A 17,305-nucleotide genomic window follows, 5' to 3' on the forward strand; every position below is an offset into this window, starting at 1 on the left:
ATGGGTTCTCGCTGCGCCAAGCTGACCTCCGGCCACAGCACGGGCCACAGCCGGGGCCACGAATCCTCGATGAAGAAGCTTGTGGCCTGCGTGAGTCAAGACAACTTCTCCCTGTCGGAAGGAGAGGAAGAGGAGGAGGAGGGGGAGGAGGAGGAAGAAGAGGAGGAGGCACAGCTCCCTGTGGAAGGCAAGCTGCTGCTGATGGAGCCCGAGCAGCAGGAGGGAGCTGAGGACAACCCCGCGGCCCAGCAGACCCCCGAGCCCAAGCAGACGCACTCCTAACCCACGACGGCGGCCAGCGAGTGGTGCCCGCCGCCCCGCCAGCGAGAGCTTTCAGAGAAGAGTCAATAAAATGTCTCCAAGGAACTCTCTCTCCTCTCTGGCTTCCTTTCTGGGTCTCTTTGGGTACGGTGTGCGTGCGCAGGTGTGAGCAAGCAGGGGGGCTGAAGATGGGGGCGGTGGCCCTGCTCCTGACGCCCAGCCAGTCATCCTCCCTGCCTTGGGGTGGAAAGTGGGGTGGTCTGGGCTGGACGGGCGTCTCGGGTTCCCTTCTCCAGGGCAGGCGATTCCTCGTGGGCTGAGGTGTTCCCGTAGGAGTGTGCCTTCCTTGGCGGGATCCCCACTTTCTACTCTGAGCTCAGACTGTGCTAGAGAGCACACCTGAGCGTTAGCTACTGTCTGCCGGCCTTGTGGCCCTGAGAGGGTCCTGCCTCTCAGCTAAAGCGAGGCTCCGAGCGACTCACAGGTCAGGAGAGTCACCTGAACCTCGGGCGGGCACTGCAGCCAGGGTCCTGGGCTCTGTTAGCCTCGTGGGGAGGAGTCCGACTCTTTCTCAGCCGCCTGCTCTTCTGAGGTCTCCCTCACACTCTTGGGGGCTGCCTCCAGCCCTCACCAGGGGCCCTGCGAGGCTCTGGGGTCCAGGGAGCCCAGGCTCAGCCGGGGCTTGGACGGGCCACTGCCCACCTGCACTGGCTTCCTACTCCTTGTACCCCAGGGACAGAGAGTAGGCTCCACCCTGTCTCCTGGCTCTGGGCTAGAGAAGGACCCTGGGCAGGCCAAAGTGTGGCAGGGAGCGGCTTCTAGGGAGTCCACAGGCCCCCGGAGCCATGGCAGGTAAAGAGGGGCCATGGTTGGCAGAGGCAGGCGGGGTTCCCACCCTACCCCTGCCACGGGCCTGGGTCCGGCCAGCCTGCGCACCTTATGCCCACCCCTGTTCCTTTGCCCAGCAGGCCTGCAATGAGCTCCTGTCTGCTGGGCAGTATACCCTAGGAACCCTGAAAATAAAAGCTGTCTCTGTCCTGAGGGGCAGTTCCCAGGGAGGGGGCAAGACACAGCACAAGGTCTCCATGGGCCAAGGGGAGGGGGCCTGGCAGAGGACAGCAATCTCCACTGGCGGGTGGGTAGTCGGCATTGAGGCCCAGGCATGGGAAGGAAACCAGACACCCAGAAAGTCTTCGCGGCATGGCCCGACCTCTTCACACAGCCCCGTGATGTTCCGTGTCTCAGGCAGGGCCACGGAGCGGAGCTGTGCGTGTCTCCTGCAATCCCCGAGGTCCAGCGGGGACCACAAGGGCCAGCCACACACGGGTCCGAATCCGACTCTGCCACCGAGGAGCTGAGGCCCCGGGGCTGGTCAGACGCCCTCTCTGAGCTGTTCCTGCTTGTGAACCCCAACCACCCCACCTGCTCATGGGCTTTGTGTCCAGCGGCCGCACGCCTGTGGCTTAAACCCCAGATACTTCTCCTCACAGTTCGGAGCCCATGTCTGAGGTTGAGGGGCCAGCGGGGCCCCGCGCTCCCTGCCTCGGAGGGCGCTCAGCTGCAGAGCACTGTCTCCTCGCATCTCCTCTGCCCATGTGCCTGCCCTGGTGTCTCCTAGGGTACTTGTCAGTGCCTGTAGGGCCCAGCATGCTCTCAAGACTCTTAATTACATCTACAAAGATCCTTTTTCCCAAATAAGGTCACTCTGGTCGGTCCCAGACACTAGGACGTGGACACATTTTGGGGCCATATCTGTGCCCACTGCTTGGCCCGTTCTGCAGGGTCAGTGTCAGGCTGAGGGGACAGCGGCCCAGGGCCCAAAGAGTAGGAAAGATTTCCACTGTGAGCCATTTGACGTGTTTATTAAGAAACATACTGGAAAGCTGGGCGGTGGCGCACGCTTGTAATCCCAGCATTCAGAAGTCTGAGACCGGAGGATCACGGTTCGCGGACAGCCTCAGCTACTTGGTGAGGCCCTCTGCAACTCAGTGAGACCCTGTTTCAAAATAAAGAATAAAAAATAGGGTAGGGGTGTAGCTCGGAGGTCGAATGCCCCTGGGTTCCATCCCCAGACCAGCAAAAAAAAAAAAAAACAGAAAAAAAAAAGAAAAAAAAAACCACCAGTAAAAAAGCTGACAACGGCGCTAAGCCCAGGGCCTCACAGGCCAGCGTGGGTGAGGAGCACGGCGGCTCTGGAGTGACCCCTGAGGACCAGGAGTGACCCCTGAGGACCAGGGAGGTCATGCAGGGCCTTGGGGCCAAACACAAGCCCAGGCTTTCTTTGGAGGCCTTAGAGGTGAGAGCCAGGGCTGCAGGAGGGGACCCAGCTGCACCAGCAGGGCGGGGGCAGAGCCAGGAGGGCCTCCTGCTGACTGGCTGGCTCACAGCTTTGAAGCAAAGACCCCTTCGCTATAGGAGGCAGCAGCCTTAGACATCAGCACACCCAGGCCCCGAACTCAGCTCTGCATGCGTAGACTTCACAGCCCGACAGGGAGGGGCTCGCAGGCAGGCCCCAGGGCAGCCGCCAGACCCTCACTGCGGTCGCTCACCCACCCATCCACCCAGCCGCCAGACCCTCACTGCGGTCGCTCACCCACCCATCCACCCAGCCGCCAGGTCAGCCTCTGGCCGCTTATCACCAGCCCCCACCTGCCATGCGTCTCACTGTCTGCCTACCCGGCTCCCCATCCCAGGGGCGCCAGCCGCCCCGTCAGGTCACGAGAAGGGCTGGCAACGCTGCCGGAGGGGTCCGCCACGCTACGACTGTGTGACACTCTGAGCTAATTCTCCAACATCCCAGGAAAGGGGTAATGGTATCGCCCCCTCTACACAGACAGGGGCACAGGACCCTGGAGGGGTGAGTTCTTGGGACAGAAATGAGGAAGGAAGGAGGACTGGACCCTGGATGTAGCTCCATCTGCCCCCGGGACCCCTGACTCTTCACCCACAGAAGGGACAACCCCAGTGTGCCCCTGAAAGCTGCCCCGCCCTGGGGGCGAGGAGAAGGGGCAGGTAACGTCTGTTACCCTCTGTGACCTGTGCCATCATAATCAGCCCCAACTATATAACCGCAGGGTGCAGGGCCTGCTGGGAGAGGAGGAGGGGGCCCCTGCCGATCCACGCGTGGCCTCCCATGGACACCAAGATGCAGAGCCTCCCCACCACCCACGCCCAGCCCCACAGCAGCGCTCGGGCCCAAAGCCACGGCTGCGGCCAGTGCCACTGTAGCCGCCACTGTCTGGGCTGCAGCCAGAGCCCGGCCAGCCTCCGCAGCCCACCCGGGAACCAGAGCCAGGGCCCCAGCCCTGGCCCCAGCTCGCCCCTGCAGCGCCGCCCGCACAGCCCCAGCTTCCGCCACTCCCCTCGGCCCACCATGGCCCGCAGCAGCTGCGGCGGCAGGGGCCTCAGGAACAGGAGGACCTTCAGAGGGAAGGTGAACAAGAGAAGGGTGGTCAGGAGGCGCCGGCAGGGGTGCAGAATGAAGAGGCGTTGCCCAGGTACTCACACAGCAGTGATGGGGGTTGTGGGGAGGGAGGGGGCAAGGAGGGGAAGCCAACCGAGCCCCGGGCAAGAATGGAGACAGAACAGTGGCTAGCTGGACCTATGATGGAGGCTTGGAGTGAACTGGTGGATGGGGAAGGGGATAGGACAGCTTAGCTAAACTGAGATGTTTCGTTAGTAAACTGAGAAGCTGGGTGGATGGTTGGTTGGGTAAATAACTCATTACAAGGTCAACCAGGGAGCTGGAGGGGTAATGGAGGGCCGGGTGGCTGCGCTGGCTGAATGGAGGTTGCCGGCCGCTGGACGGACCAGCTGGCCGGTGGGGTGGTGGGTGAAGTTGGGAGGATGGGGTTGGTGGTGGACGGGCTGGAGGTAGCGCTGGGTGGTTGGCTGTGAGTTCTGGCGGGTGAATGGTTGGTTTGATTGGCCAGATAATGGTTGGCTAGGTGGGTAGCGGATGAATGGATCGGGTTACTGGACGGATGAATGGATGGACAGACTGAGGGAGAGGACTAGATGGGAGAAAAAGTGGCTGTTAATGGGGCAAAGGATGGAATCATGGTGGAGAAGGACGATGGGGAACCAGAGGATGAATGAACAACGTAGGGGCAAATGGATGGGTGGATGGATTCGCAGAGGTCAGGAGGGCCTTGGTAAACCACCAGTACCCCACATCCGGTCACGAGCGAGCAGTTTTAAGATTTAGAGGGACCAGCGAGGCCGGGTGATGCTCAAAGCCCCTTCTCCTCTTCCTGTCCACCAGGTCGGAAATACAAGTGAGCAGAGGGCACTCTTGGCTTGTTCCTGCATCGGCTTCACCGGAGGAGGGCGCCATCGGGGACTGCGAGGACCACACCCACCTCGCGCAGGGACATGTGATTACGATGATTTCTAGGCCACACCGATTAAAGCTTGAACCCTGGACAACTCAGGAGTCTGCATTTTTATTTCAGTAATAAAAGGGTCACGTCGGTGTGGGGGCCTGGTGCGGAGCAGGGAGCCCGTGACGGGACCCCATAAGCGTGGACTCCCGAGGGTCTCCTAGGTCCGCGGGCCGCGTCATTTGTGGTGTGAGCACTGAAGGCGGATCTTAGAGACGAGGCTCAGGCTCCGCAGGAGAAAGTGACACAGGGTCACGCATGTGGCTGGGAATCCAGCCGCAACCCACTGTCTGGGCGCGCTCAAGGGGGCACGAACAGATACCCAGTCCTGGGCCAGCCGTGTCAACCCACTCGCCACGGACATCACACGCGGACCCCGAATGTATACACAGCTCTGATACGCACATGCACACACACACTCAGCACCCTCTCGTAGACACGCAATGGAACCACAGTTTCATTCTTTCGCTTGCTTGGGTTAGGGTAGGACGGCAGCTAGAAACTCAAGTTCAAGAAACAGAAACGCAGCAGGGCATGGTGGCGCACGCTTGTCATCCCAGTGCTCTGGAGGCTGAGTCTGGAGGATGGCGGGTTCGCAGACAGCCTCAGCTACTTGGGCTCTTTGCAACTCAGTGAGACTCTGTTTCAAAATAAAGAATAAAACGTAGGGCTGGGGGCTGGGGTGTTGTTCGGAGGTAGTATGCCCCTGGGTTCCATCCCCAATACCACACACACACACACACACACACACACACACACACACACACACACACCAAAAACCAGAAACAGAAACATAAATCCAGGGCTGCCTTGACTTTTGGGAGAGACTTCATTTAGGTGGGTGTTTGGGCACGGTGAGGCCTGGGGGTGCTGAAACACAGCCTAGCATATAAGGACCTGCTCAGATTGGTGCTTATAGGTCAGATTGGTCATCAAGGGGACCCAATGTCCTGGGTTGGGCAGGGAAGCCATTCAAATGCAGCCACGCAGACCCAGGTTCCAACTCCAGCTCCCCCGTACGCTCGCTGGACCTCCCTCGGACCAAGGGGCTGCATTTTTATCCTCACGTCCCTAGCACGGAGCATGGCACCCGGCACATATCAGGAGCTCAGAAAGTGTTCTGTGGAATAAACGAAAGAAGGAACAAGCCGGGCGTGGTGCCGCACGCTTGTAATCCCCACGCTTGGGAGGCTGAGACAGGAGGATCGCACAGGTTTGAAGCCAGCCTCAGCTACTTAGTGAGACCCTATTTCCAAATAAAGTATAAAATAGGTCTGGGAGTGTAGCCCAGAGGTAGAAAAGCCCCTGGGTTCTACCCTCAATACCTCCCCCCCAAAAAGAAAGAATAAGCCGGGTGTGGTGGCGCACACTTGTAATCCCAGCATTTGGGAGGCTGAGACAGGAGGATCGTGGTTCATGGACAGCCTCAGCTACTTAGTGAGGCCCTTTGCAGCTCAGTGAGACCCTGTTTGGGGGTGTAGCCCAGGAGAATGCCCCTAGGTTCCATCCCTAGCCAAAAGAAAGGAAAAAAAAAAAAAAAGAAGGAACAAACTTTAAACTTTAAACCAACAATGAGAGGCCACTGTATACCCATCAAATATTCAAACAGCAATGGCGTTTGGTGAGTGCTGATGAGGGCCTGGGGAACATATTACTGAATACTGTTGCCGGATGGCGTGTGCAGGCAAGTGGGCAGTGTCTTCTGACATTCGAGTGTACGGCTTCAGTGCACCAAGAGCTTGCACGAGGGGTGCAGAGCCACACTGGTCATGAGAGCAAAAGAGCGATCTGGGAGCAGTCTCACGCAGTTCTTAAAGAGAATGGGGTGAGCTGGGCGTGGTGGCGCACACTTGTAATCCTAGTACTTGGGAGGCTGAGACAGGAGGATCTCAGGTTCACAGCCAGCCTCAGCTGCTTAGTAAGGCCTTGCGCAACTTAGTGAGACCCCCATTTCAAAACAAAGAGTAGGGAGGGTGCGCGCGGGGCTCACCGCCGGCACCCCCAGGAAGGGTCTTGGGGCCCCGGTCCTGGGCAGGGGGTGGGCAGCCTGGCCTACCCCCGGGAAGGCATGGTGCTGGGCAGGAGGCCAAGCTGAGTCCCGGGAGGCCTGGTACCAAACAGGAGGCCCAGTACCAAACAGGAGGCCCAGCCGCAAGGTACAGAGGAACCCAGCACTGCTGTGCTGGCCCAGGCCGTGGTGTGCTTAGAACAGCAGATTCTGCTCTGCCTGGTGAGGCTGTTGGACTCTGTTCTTGGAAGGAAGGAAAGAAAAAAATTCATCGCTACTGAGTGCCTGATCTCACAACCTTCTCAAACCACACATACTGTCTTCTCCTATTAAAAAAAAAAAAAAAAAAAAAAAAAAAAGGAAAAGGAAAAAGAAAATAAAAATATTGGAGAGGGGTCAAGATGGCCGCGGCGGCAGCCAGGATACTGGAGATGCAGACAAAACATATCCAACTGAACTGGAACTTTTGGAAAACTTCCCCGCGAAGGAGGACTGCTTCTTCTCTACATTGTTAAGAATCCTGGACATCACCTGTAAGGAGAGAGACTAGCGGAGACCTAGGAGGAAAGCGGTGTTGGCAGCAGTGGCCGCGATGGTGGTGAAGGCTTGTATTTAGAAGAGGCAGAGATCGGATCCAACCCACCCTGATCTTCTGAAGAAATTACCCCAAAGGTCGAATGCTACTGTCGCACATGCTTAGGAACACTGGACAACATTCAGAGTGGGAAAAGAGCTTGGGAAAGATTTGAAATGGTGGAGACAGCGGCAATGGCAGCAGCAAGTACTCAGGGGAGGCAGAGATCTGACGCAATATACCTGGAACTTTTGAAGAAATAAACCCAGAGGCAGAATACTACTACCACACACCCTCAAGAACATGGGACAACCTGCTGGGTGAAGAGGGTGCTCGGATCAGAGCCTGCCAAGGGGTGAGGCCCGTGACGGGGACAGCAAAGGCGGGATTGGAGCCTGCCATAAGGCAAGGGCGGTGCTGGCACCTCCGAGACCGAGATCAGAGCCTGCTGAGGAGTGAGGCCGGTGCCAGGGCCAGCGAGACTGGGATCCGAGCCTGCCATGAAGCAAGGCTAGTGCTGGGGCCTCTAGGGCCGGGAACAGAGCCTGGCGAGGGGTTAGGCCGGTGCAGGAGCCAGCGAGGCCGGGATCAGAGCCTGCCATGAGGCAAGGCCGGTGCTGGGGCCTCCGAGGTCGGGATCAGAGCCTGCTGAAGGGTTAGGCCAGTGCCAGGGCCAGCGAGGCCTGTAATCGGAGCCTGCTCTGAGGCAAGACCACTACCGAGGCCTCCGAGTCCGGGATCGAAGGCAGCCGAGGGGTTAGGCTGGTGCCGGGGCCAGCAAGGCCAGGATCGGAGCCTGCTGAGAGGTTAGGTCGGTGCCGGGGCCAGCGAGGCTGGGATCGGAGCCTGCCGTGAGGAAAAGCTGCTACTGAGGCCTCTGAGGCCGGGATCGGAGACTGCCGAGTGGTAATGCCAGTGCAGGGCCAGCGAGGCTGGGATCGGAGCCTGCCGTGAGGCAAGGACAGAGCTGGGGCTTCTGAGACCAGGATTGGAGCCAGCCGAGTGGTTAAGCCGGTTCCAGGGTCAGTGAGGCTGGGATCAGAACCTGCTGTGAGGCCAGGCCGGTTCTGGGGCCTCCGAGGCCAGGATCGGAGCCAGCCGAGGGGTTAGTTCAGTGCGGAGGCCAGTGAGGCCAGGATCCCGGACTCTCATGAGGCAAGGCCAGTGCTGGAGCCAGTGCGGTCGAGATCAGAGTCCTCCAGGTGGCCAGGCCACTACTGGGGCCGTCAAGAGTGGGATCAGAACTTGCAATGCGGCACGCACAGAGAAATATCACAGATTATACAAACCAGATGCTTCCCCTAATTAACAAAAACTAGGAGGAAAGGGGTAACAGGAGGAGGTAGAGTTGTAGAAAGGGCCCTAAGCGAAGCAATTGAGGTGACCAATCAGAGGGGATGGGATGGGGGAGGATAGAACCTCTTTAAAACTCAGGAGGTACGTAAACAAATGTATCAAAGATAATCACCAATCAAGCATGGGATCGAGGGTAGGGGGAGGGAATGGGATGGGGGCTGGATGAGGGCTAATTGGATGATGTGTGCTTGTATATCCTCTCAAGTCTTGTATTCCAGTGTGATGTATGATTACAATGTACCAATAAAAATAATAATTAAAAAAAAACAAAGAATAAAATAGGGCTGGGGTGTAGCTTGGAGATAGAATGCCCGTGGGTTCAATCCCCAGTACTGAAAAAAAAAAAAAAAGAATGGGGTAACCATACAGTAGTGCGCGCCTGTAATCCCCAGTACTTGGGAGGCTGAGACAGGAGGATCACTGGACCAAGGCTAGCTTAGAAAGATTCTGTTTAAAAATTAAAAAAAAAATTTAAAAGGCCAGGGTGTATATCAGAGGCCGGGGTGTATATCAGAGGGTTCAATCCTCAGTTGAAGAAGGAGAAGGAAAGAAAAGGAAGGAAGTTTATGCATGATCTAATCAGATTCCCAGGTCAATGCTGTTGGGTTAGAACTTTTAAATATCCTTCAGTGAGCTGGGCCTGGTGACACACACTTGTAATCCCAGAGCTTGGGAGGCTGAGACAGGAGGATCATGTGGGTTTGAAGCCAGCCTCAGCTACTTGGCTCTCAGCAACTTAGTGAGACCCCGTTTCCAGATAAAATATAAAAAATAGTTCTGGGAGTGTAGTCCAGAGGTAGAAAGCCTCTGGGTTCCACCCCCAGTACCACCCCCAAAAAAGAAAAAAAAAATATATATATATATTTACATCCTTCAGTGAACACATTTTATTATAACCAGGGTAGCTGGATGCGGTGGCACACATTTGTAATCCGAGTACTTGGGAGGATGGGACAGGAGGATCGCAGGTCCGAGGACAGTCTCGACAAGTAGTGAGACTCTCATCAACCTAGTGAGGCCCTGTTTCAAAATAAAAATAAAAGAGGTCAGGGGGTGTAGCTTAGAGGTTGAATGCCTCTGTGTTCAACATCCAGGACACCCCTCAGAAAGGTAAAATGTTAAGAAAGGATTGCGTATCTGTGAATGTCTAATGGAGGCTCAGCAGAGCTTTGCCAGCCTGGAGAGAGAGCACGGGCGGGGGGAATCTGCGGGCTCCCCCCAGAGGCCAGCCAGCCTTCCCCCTTGGCCTCCCCACTCATCCCAGCCTCACCTCCACCTGCTGTGGTCCTCAAGTCCTCTCTCCCATTCACTATCCCACTCCCAACCTGGGAATTGAACCCGGGGCGTTCTGCCTCTGACCTGCACCCCAGCCTTTTTTATTTTGAGACAGGGTCTCACTAACTTGCCCAGGTGGGCCTCGAATCTGTGATCTTCCTGCCTCAGCCTCCTGGGTGGGCTCTGGTCCTCAAATTCTCGAGTAGCCCTTTGTCAGGAGCGTTCTCCCATCCTGTCCCTGCTCCGGGACGAGATCCCACGGGTTCTTTTAAGACTCAAGGCCCTGCCAGTGGCGCCGGGGGCCTCTCCTGGCCTGTGTGCTCTGACCTAAGATGAGACCCTCCCCACAGGGAGAGAATAGGCCCTATCCCCCCTCCCCGGGGTGGACACCATCCCAGCAGCAGCATTACGGGGCGCTGCCGCCTGCGGGCACACCCGCCTGTCTCCAGTGTGCGGTTGTCCTGCAGGTGACGGCTATGGCTTCTCCTGGGGCCTCGCAGATGCCCACCCTGCCAACTCAAGAGATGGGGCAGGGTGGGCGGGCACTGGCAGACCCCAAGGGCAACGGTTAACAAATAACCCATGGCTGTTTCAGGAGGCGGGCCAGCCCGACCTCGCCTCCCGTCCCTTTTTGCTGGGGTGCTGCCATCTCTCCGGTCCCCCAGCACCGCGGGGCTGTGCGGGGCCTGGTGCCTGGACCAGGTGCCTGGTCACCATCCGGGCACCTGGGCCCTCTCCTTGGATGCCCTGCCCCGCTTCCCTGCTGAGGGACAGGAGGGACGGGTTCCACCCACCCCACGCGGGGCCCCCGGGCTCCCCCAGACCTTTGCAGGTTCTACCCGTCTCTCCCACCCCGAGCCGTGCCTTCCTCACCTGGCAGATGACGACACATAGGAACCGCAGGAAAGATTGAACAAGATGACGTGGCAAGCACAAAACCAAACAAAAATTAAAGACAACAAGCCGCCCGGCCAGACCTGAGCTGGACACACTGGGGGCCCTTCTCCAGGGGCCCAGGGAATGAGGGCGGACCCTTAACTCAGGCCCCGGAGTTAACTCAGGTCCAGAGCAGTGCTCTCCCAGAAGCCCCGGGGCCCAGCTTACCTCCCCAAGGCGTCTTGACTCCCATTTTGGGAGGTGCTAAAGAGACGCCCCAAGGGTCAGTGTGGGATAGGCGTCCAGTGGGAAGCTGCTACAATGACTGAAGCCCACGCTGTCCAGAGGCCAGCATCCAGACGCCTCTCCACATCCAATCTTATCATGTCTCCTGGGCTCTAATGGCTGTCTCGCACACTAGGTAAAGTCAGAACCCCTCCCACCACGAGGCCCTGCCTGAGGGGCCAGACTCCTGCCAGCCGACGATGGACCCATCTCCTTTCTGATCCTCAGGCCTGCCAATCATCCCTACCACAGGGCCTTTGCACCAGCTGTTCCCTCCACTGGGGACCACTTTTAGAAAGACCTCAATGCCACTATCACCACCACGAGGCTTTTCCTGATCCCGTCTCACCCCACAAACACACCGTCTCCCCCCACCGTACATCTGATGCTCCGAAATGATGGTGTGAATTCAATCTCCCCGAGGTCGGCTTGAAGACAACTGAGTCTTCAGGGCCTGACACCTGAATACCGAAGGCTTGAACCAGGTGTCATTACTCTATCTTGTGAATGGGATCTTGTTTAAAATCCCAGCACTTGGGAGGCTGAGACAAGAGGATCTTGCAGGTTCAAAGCCAGCCTCAGCTACTTAGTGAGGCTCTCAGCAATTTAATGAGACTCTCCCTGTTTCCAAATTTAAAACTATATATATATATATATATATATATATATATATATATATATATATATATATATTAGGTCTGGGAGTGTAGCCTGGAGGTAAAAAGCCCCTGGGTTTCATCCCCAGTAACACACACACACACACACACACACACACACACACACACAAAAGTGGTAGATCCAGCCCAGCAAACAACAGACCGTGAGCTCCTGGCCCTTGGCTCCGGGCAGGGCCTCCCACAGAACCTCACTAGCAACGCAGAGAGGAGAAGGAGGGCCAAGGAGCCCTGGGCACAGAGGACTTTCAGAACTGCGCACCCTGACCAAGGGCTGCCTTTCCCAGCAGGATGCTGCCAGAGCTGGAAAGAGAGACCAAAGAGCCACAGGCCAGGCTTTCGGCTCCCCGGCTGCTGGCAGGGGCTGCACTTCGGGGTCGCCGAGGCCAGGGGGGAAGAACGGTCCCGCACGAGAGCCCTGGCCGGCCAGCGGCGCACGCAGGCTGTCCTGCCAGGCCTGCGACAAGCAGCGCTGCTGACACTGCTCTCGGTGGATCGCCGAGGTGCGCCGGTTTCAGAGCCCATCCCGCAGAGGGGGCAGGTGGGGCCAGAGAGGGCAAGTTGCCCGGGCCAGTTCACGCGGCCCTGCTGCAGGTCTCAGCTCCCCGGGGAATTGGGAGGGGACAGATGCTTGTCCGATGTTTCTTTTTCCTCTCTGGCATCTGGATTTGGTTTCATTTTGAACTCAGGACATCGGAAAATAAAACCAAAGCGACCTAAGGTGGCTGTGAGGAGAACTAGCACTCGGGGCCCCGGGGCTGACTCAGCTGGACTTTGTGACCCGGCCAGGGCGGAGGAAAGGGCCAGGCCCCTTCTTTGCCTGCCCAGGAAACCGAGACACAGAAGGCCCGCACCACAGAGGAGAAGATGCCAGCCTGTGTCTGGGAGGGAGGCCAGCGGGCCTGACCCTTCCCAGGCCGGCTCAGGGCGGGGGTGGGTCTCGCCGATTTCTGTCCCATAAGACAGGCCGGGATGGGGAGCCTGGCTAGCGGGACGCAGGGAGCATCGCAGTGGGACAGTGCAAAGGCTTTAGGTGTGCCCAGACTGGATCACCGTGTGCCCAGACTGGATCACCGTGTGCCCAGACTGGATCACCGTGCTGATTCGCTGGTTTAAGGACCACGAAGCTGTTTAGCGTTCAGCCAGCCTGGCCCAAAGGAAGGTGTGTTAGCTCCTGGGGCGAGCGCAAGTGTGGCAGGAAGGTGGAGCCCCCCACCAAGAGGCCACAGATGCTGCCCAAGGGGGTGGGAGGGGCACTGGGGCCTGCGGCTGTGTAGAGGGCTCCCTCTGCCCACGCTGGCGGGGAGATGCGTCCTGATCGCTTTCTCAGAGCCAGGGCCATCCACCCCAGCACAAGTACCAGCACCCAGGGGCCAGCTGTGCCCCCCCCCCAACGCCTCCTCTTCTTCTGTGGCACCCTCTCTGGCCCCTGCTTCTCGGGTTCGGCTTTGAAGATGGACTCCGGGGACACAGCCATGTGTCTATGGGTCTCAAAACGCAGCCAGGCCTGCAGGCACCTCCTACAAGCAACAAGAGTGAACACCTGCTGGGGGCTTGTAACTGTTACTTGTAACTTGTAACACTTGTTACACTCGGGGTCAGATCTGCAAATGGGCCTGGAATCCCGACACAGACACAGACCCAGCAGGGAGGTCCCTGGATGCAGACACCAGGGCTGGAACGCTAACTGCATGCTCAGGGGCTGCTGAAGGGGGCGGGGCTCAGAGTCTGCCCTTTACCCCTTACTGCGGGTCCTCAATCCACACCTCTGAAAGGCCACGGCCCTTGACGCCAGAGCCGGCCTGGGGCTCCGCATCCTCTCTCAACCCCTGTAGGAGACAGAACAAGGAAGGCCACACCCCAGCCATCCTCCGGCCACCCCCTTCTTCACCCCAGAAGAAACAGGGCCATCTGGGGCCGGGAGGCGGAAGACCTGGCCAGGAGGCTTCCAGAGCAGCTGTCTGGGCTGCAGCTGAGAGCTGTCTGCAGAGGGCAGTGTGCACCAGGGTGAGGCCAGCCGCCAGGCCCGCAACCACAGAGTGGATTTCATGTGGCCCCTCCCGCTTCTGGGGCTCCCCACTAGCGCTCATTCAAAAACACCGGTGCCAGCCAGACATCTACTAGATGGCCGTCACTAAGTCACACACACTGTACCAATTATAGCCCTCACCACGCCCCCACACTCGTGTGTGTGTGTGTGTGTGTGTGTGTGTGTGTGTGTGTGTGTGTAGCAGGCAGGGATCTGTGAAGGGCAGCCCCTGGATGGAGGAGCCCCTGGGTGCCCCAAGGCAGGGGGTCGGGGGAAGAGGGAGCAGGCAGGGTTTCATAACCACGGCTGAGAATTTCATCATTGTCTTAACTGGGCTCTCATTTGGAGGGGTCCCGCCGTCCTCTCCCCCAAATAAAGACAGGGAGAGGCGGGAGCCGGCTCCAGAGTTCCTGATCTGCCAGCCCTTGCAAATCACAGCCCCGCCCCGGGCCTCAGTTTCTCCAGCTGTCGGCAGGAGGAGCTCCGCGAGGGTGGGTGGGTGGAGGCAGCTGGGGCCCTGGCTGCCCGCCCGGCTTCCGAGGAACTCAGCCCAGAGCCCAGGCGCCCCTCCCGAACCTCGGAGGGTTCCTTTGAAGCTTGTGGTCAGGCCTGGGCTTCCTGGGAAGCCCGAGCCAAGGCCAGGGGCAGGCGCTCGGCGGGAGGGACGCGGGTGGCCAGCCGAGGCTCCGGACCCCGGCGGGGGTGGGGAGTGGGCGGGGGCCGCGGGCCCGAGGGGCCCGGGGCTGCGACCCGCCGGGGGCTGGCTCGGGCAGTAGGGTCTGCGGGGGAGAGACCGGGGCGGGGAGGCGGCGCCGGGGAAGCCCTCCTCCCGCTCCCTGCGCCCCGCTCGCCTCCGGGGGAGCAGAGAGGACGGAGCTCGGCCCCAGATGAACCCAGAGGCGCCGGGAGGCCGAGGAGGCGTGTCCGGGCCGGCCCGGAGCATCCCGCGGGGCCCGGCTGCAGAAATCTGGAACCCCAGGTAGCCAGCCGGGCCCAGCGCGGGCGCCGGCGGGTCCGGAGCGGCCTCCGAGGGAGAGTCGGGGATCCCGGGGGCGGGGCCGGGGCCCCTGGATGGAGCGGGGCCCCGACGACGGGGGCCCGGCCCGGCCCTCGCCCTCCACCCCGGGAGGGTCCGGGGAGGGAGGCCCGGGGCCCGCGCCGCAGGAGCCGCCGGGGAAAGAGAAACCGAAAGCCGGCTGGGGGCGGCGCCTTCGGGGGCGGGGCCTCCCCGGCCCCCCCGCGCCGGCTTAAAAGGCTGGTGCAGGGGCGGGCGCCGGCAGAGCGAGCTGCGGCCGTGGCAGCTGCACGGCTCCCGGCCCCGGAGCATGCGCGACAGCCGCCCCGGAGCCCCCCGCCGCCCCGCCCGCGGCGCCGCGCGCCCCGCCGCCAGGTGAGCCGGGCCGCCGGGAGGGGGGCGGGCGGGCGGGGAGGGCGAGCGGGCCGGGGGCGGCGGGGGGCGCCACGCCCCTGCCGCGGCCCCACCCGGGCCACCCCCCACCCCCGGCTCGCCAGCAGGCGGCGCCCCGCGCCCCCGCTCAGCTCGGCGCCCGTGTCCCCGCAGCGCAGCCCCGGACGCCATGGCCCTCCCCGCCGGCCGGCCCCGCGTGTAGGATGGTGGCGCACGACCAGGTGGCAGCCGACCATGCCATCCCCGCGGCGGCAGCAGCAGCAGCAGCGGCGGCGGCGGCGGCGGCGGCGGCGGCAGCAGCAGCGGAGCCCCGACGGCGGCCCGAGCCCCCCCGGCCCTGCGCCGCGGCCCCCGCGCCCGCGCCCGGCGACACGCACTTCCGCACGTTCCGCTCGCACGCCGAGTACCGCCGCATCACCCGCGCCAGCGCGCTGCTCGACGCCTGCGGCTTCTACTGGGGGCCGCTGAGCGTGCACGGGGCGCACGAGCGGCTGCGCGCCGAGCCCGTGGGCACCTTCCTGGTGCGCGACAGCCGCCAGCGCAACTGCTTCTTCGCGCTGAGCGTGAAGACGGCCGCGGGCCCCACGAGCATCCGCGTGCACTTCCAGGCCGGCCGCTTCCACCTGGACGGCAGCCGCGAGAGCTTCGACTGCCTCTTCGAGCTGCTGGAGCACTACGTGGCGGCGCCGCGCCGCCTGCTGGGCGCCCCCCTGCGCCAGCGCCGCGTGCGGCCGCTGCAGGAGCTGTGCCGCCAGCGCATCGTGGCCGCCGCGGGCCGCGACAACCTGGCGCGCATCCCGCTCAACCCGGTCCTGCGCGACTACCTGAGCTCCTTCCCCTTCCAGATCTGAGCGGCCGCGCCGCCCGCAGCATTAACGGGGCGCCGCGTTCCCGTCCGTCCGTAATTATTATTATTTGCCGGGAACCACATGGGCGCCCTCCCCCCGCCGCCCGGGCTGGAGGGAGCGGGCGCCTCCCCGCCCGCCGGGGGGCGCGCCCCCTCCTGGTGCTCCCTCTGGGTCCCCTGGTCGTTGTAGCAGCTTAACTGTCCGGGCCGGGGCCCGAACTCGCACCTCCTACCTCTTCATGTTTACATATACCCGGTATCTTTGCACAAACCAGGGGTTGGGGGAGGGTCTCTGGCTTTATTTTTCTGCTGTGCAGAATCCTATTTTATATTTTTTACAGCCACTTTAGGTAATAAACTTTATTATGAAAGTTTTTTTTTTAAAAAGAAAACAGGTTTCCCGAGCGTGTCCTTTGGCGGAAAACCACCCTAGGTTATCCGCAGGTGAGGGGAGAGGGGTCCGCGGTCTGCGCTGGGGCCGGACGCTCTGAGGAGGGGGGCCCTGGCTCTTGTTGGGTTCTGCTTTTGGTGCTTGTCTGATAAGTCGGAGGTCTTGGGTGCCAGCCCCGGTTCTGTGCTTCACCTGCTAGATTCCATCCTCTAGAGAGACAGGCTCTTGGCCCGTGTCAGAGAGGAGGCCGCCCAGGGATGGGGCAGGGTGCCTGTGGTCATCAGAGGACGCCAGACCCAGGGATGGGGCAGTGTGCCTGTGGCCGCCAGAGAGGACCCGGGGCCCTCTTGGCCTCCGGCATAGAGTCGGCGTGAAATGGATGACAGAGAGGAAACGTCTTTGCTTCTATGACCACAACACAACAACTTCCAGGAAGAGGGCGGGGACAGGGTGGGGGCCCGGGTTTTTGGAAGGAGGACTGGAGTGTTCTGGAAGGCAGCATCCAGGGAGACATTTCAGCTGAGGATACAGGGCTGGGCCTGACTTCCTTCTTTCCCGCCCCGTTCCCTTTGTGGAGTTTTTGGTGAACACTCAACTTGGGGCTTTGTGGTCTGGTGGTAGGAGGCCCCGCTGGCCGCTCTGGGCAATTCCCTCCGCCTCCCTGGGCCTCAGCTGCCGCCTCTAAGTGGGCAGCCCTCTGTGCAGCGTGGGGGGGGGGGCTGCTTTCAGGAGCAGGGGCGGGAGGGTGGCTCCAGGAGGGGCTTACAGCTCCGGTGTCTGCGGCCGGCCCACGGCTCTGAAAGGCCACGTTCCTGGCCCAGAACACTTTAGAAGTCAGAATGGGCCTCTGCGGCCCCGGACAGGCTTAACCTGGACCGTCCTAATATTTAATGATACCCCTTTGAGATGAAAGTGTGGCACAGAATTAACTGGCTGGTG

The 17,305-nt window shown here is 60.5% G+C and overlaps 2 protein-coding genes across 2 annotated transcripts; both read left to right on the forward strand.

Annotated features, from left to right (window-relative positions):
* Positions 1–282, forward strand: PRM3 (protamine 3; the record flags this gene model as incomplete). The annotated part of the gene is made up of 1 exon (XM_080702421.1): positions 1–282. One exon carries the CDS (start codon positions 1–3, stop codon positions 280–282), a length of 282 nt encoding a protein of 93 aa, XP_080558547.1.
* A 15,049-nt stretch (positions 283–15,331) lies between these two features.
* Positions 15,332–15,979, forward strand: SOCS1 (suppressor of cytokine signaling 1; the record flags this gene model as incomplete). The annotated part of the gene is made up of 1 exon (XM_080703363.1): positions 15,332–15,979. The coding sequence occupies one exon, from the start codon at positions 15,332–15,334 to the stop codon at positions 15,977–15,979; it is 648 nt and encodes a 215-aa protein (XP_080559489.1).
* Positions 15,980–17,305: the final 1,326 nt, after the last annotated feature.

Source organism: Muscardinus avellanarius, assembly GCF_963383645.1.
Source record: "Muscardinus avellanarius genome assembly, chromosome: 10".
Taxonomy (NCBI): Eukaryota; Metazoa; Chordata; class Mammalia; order Rodentia; family Gliridae; genus Muscardinus; species Muscardinus avellanarius.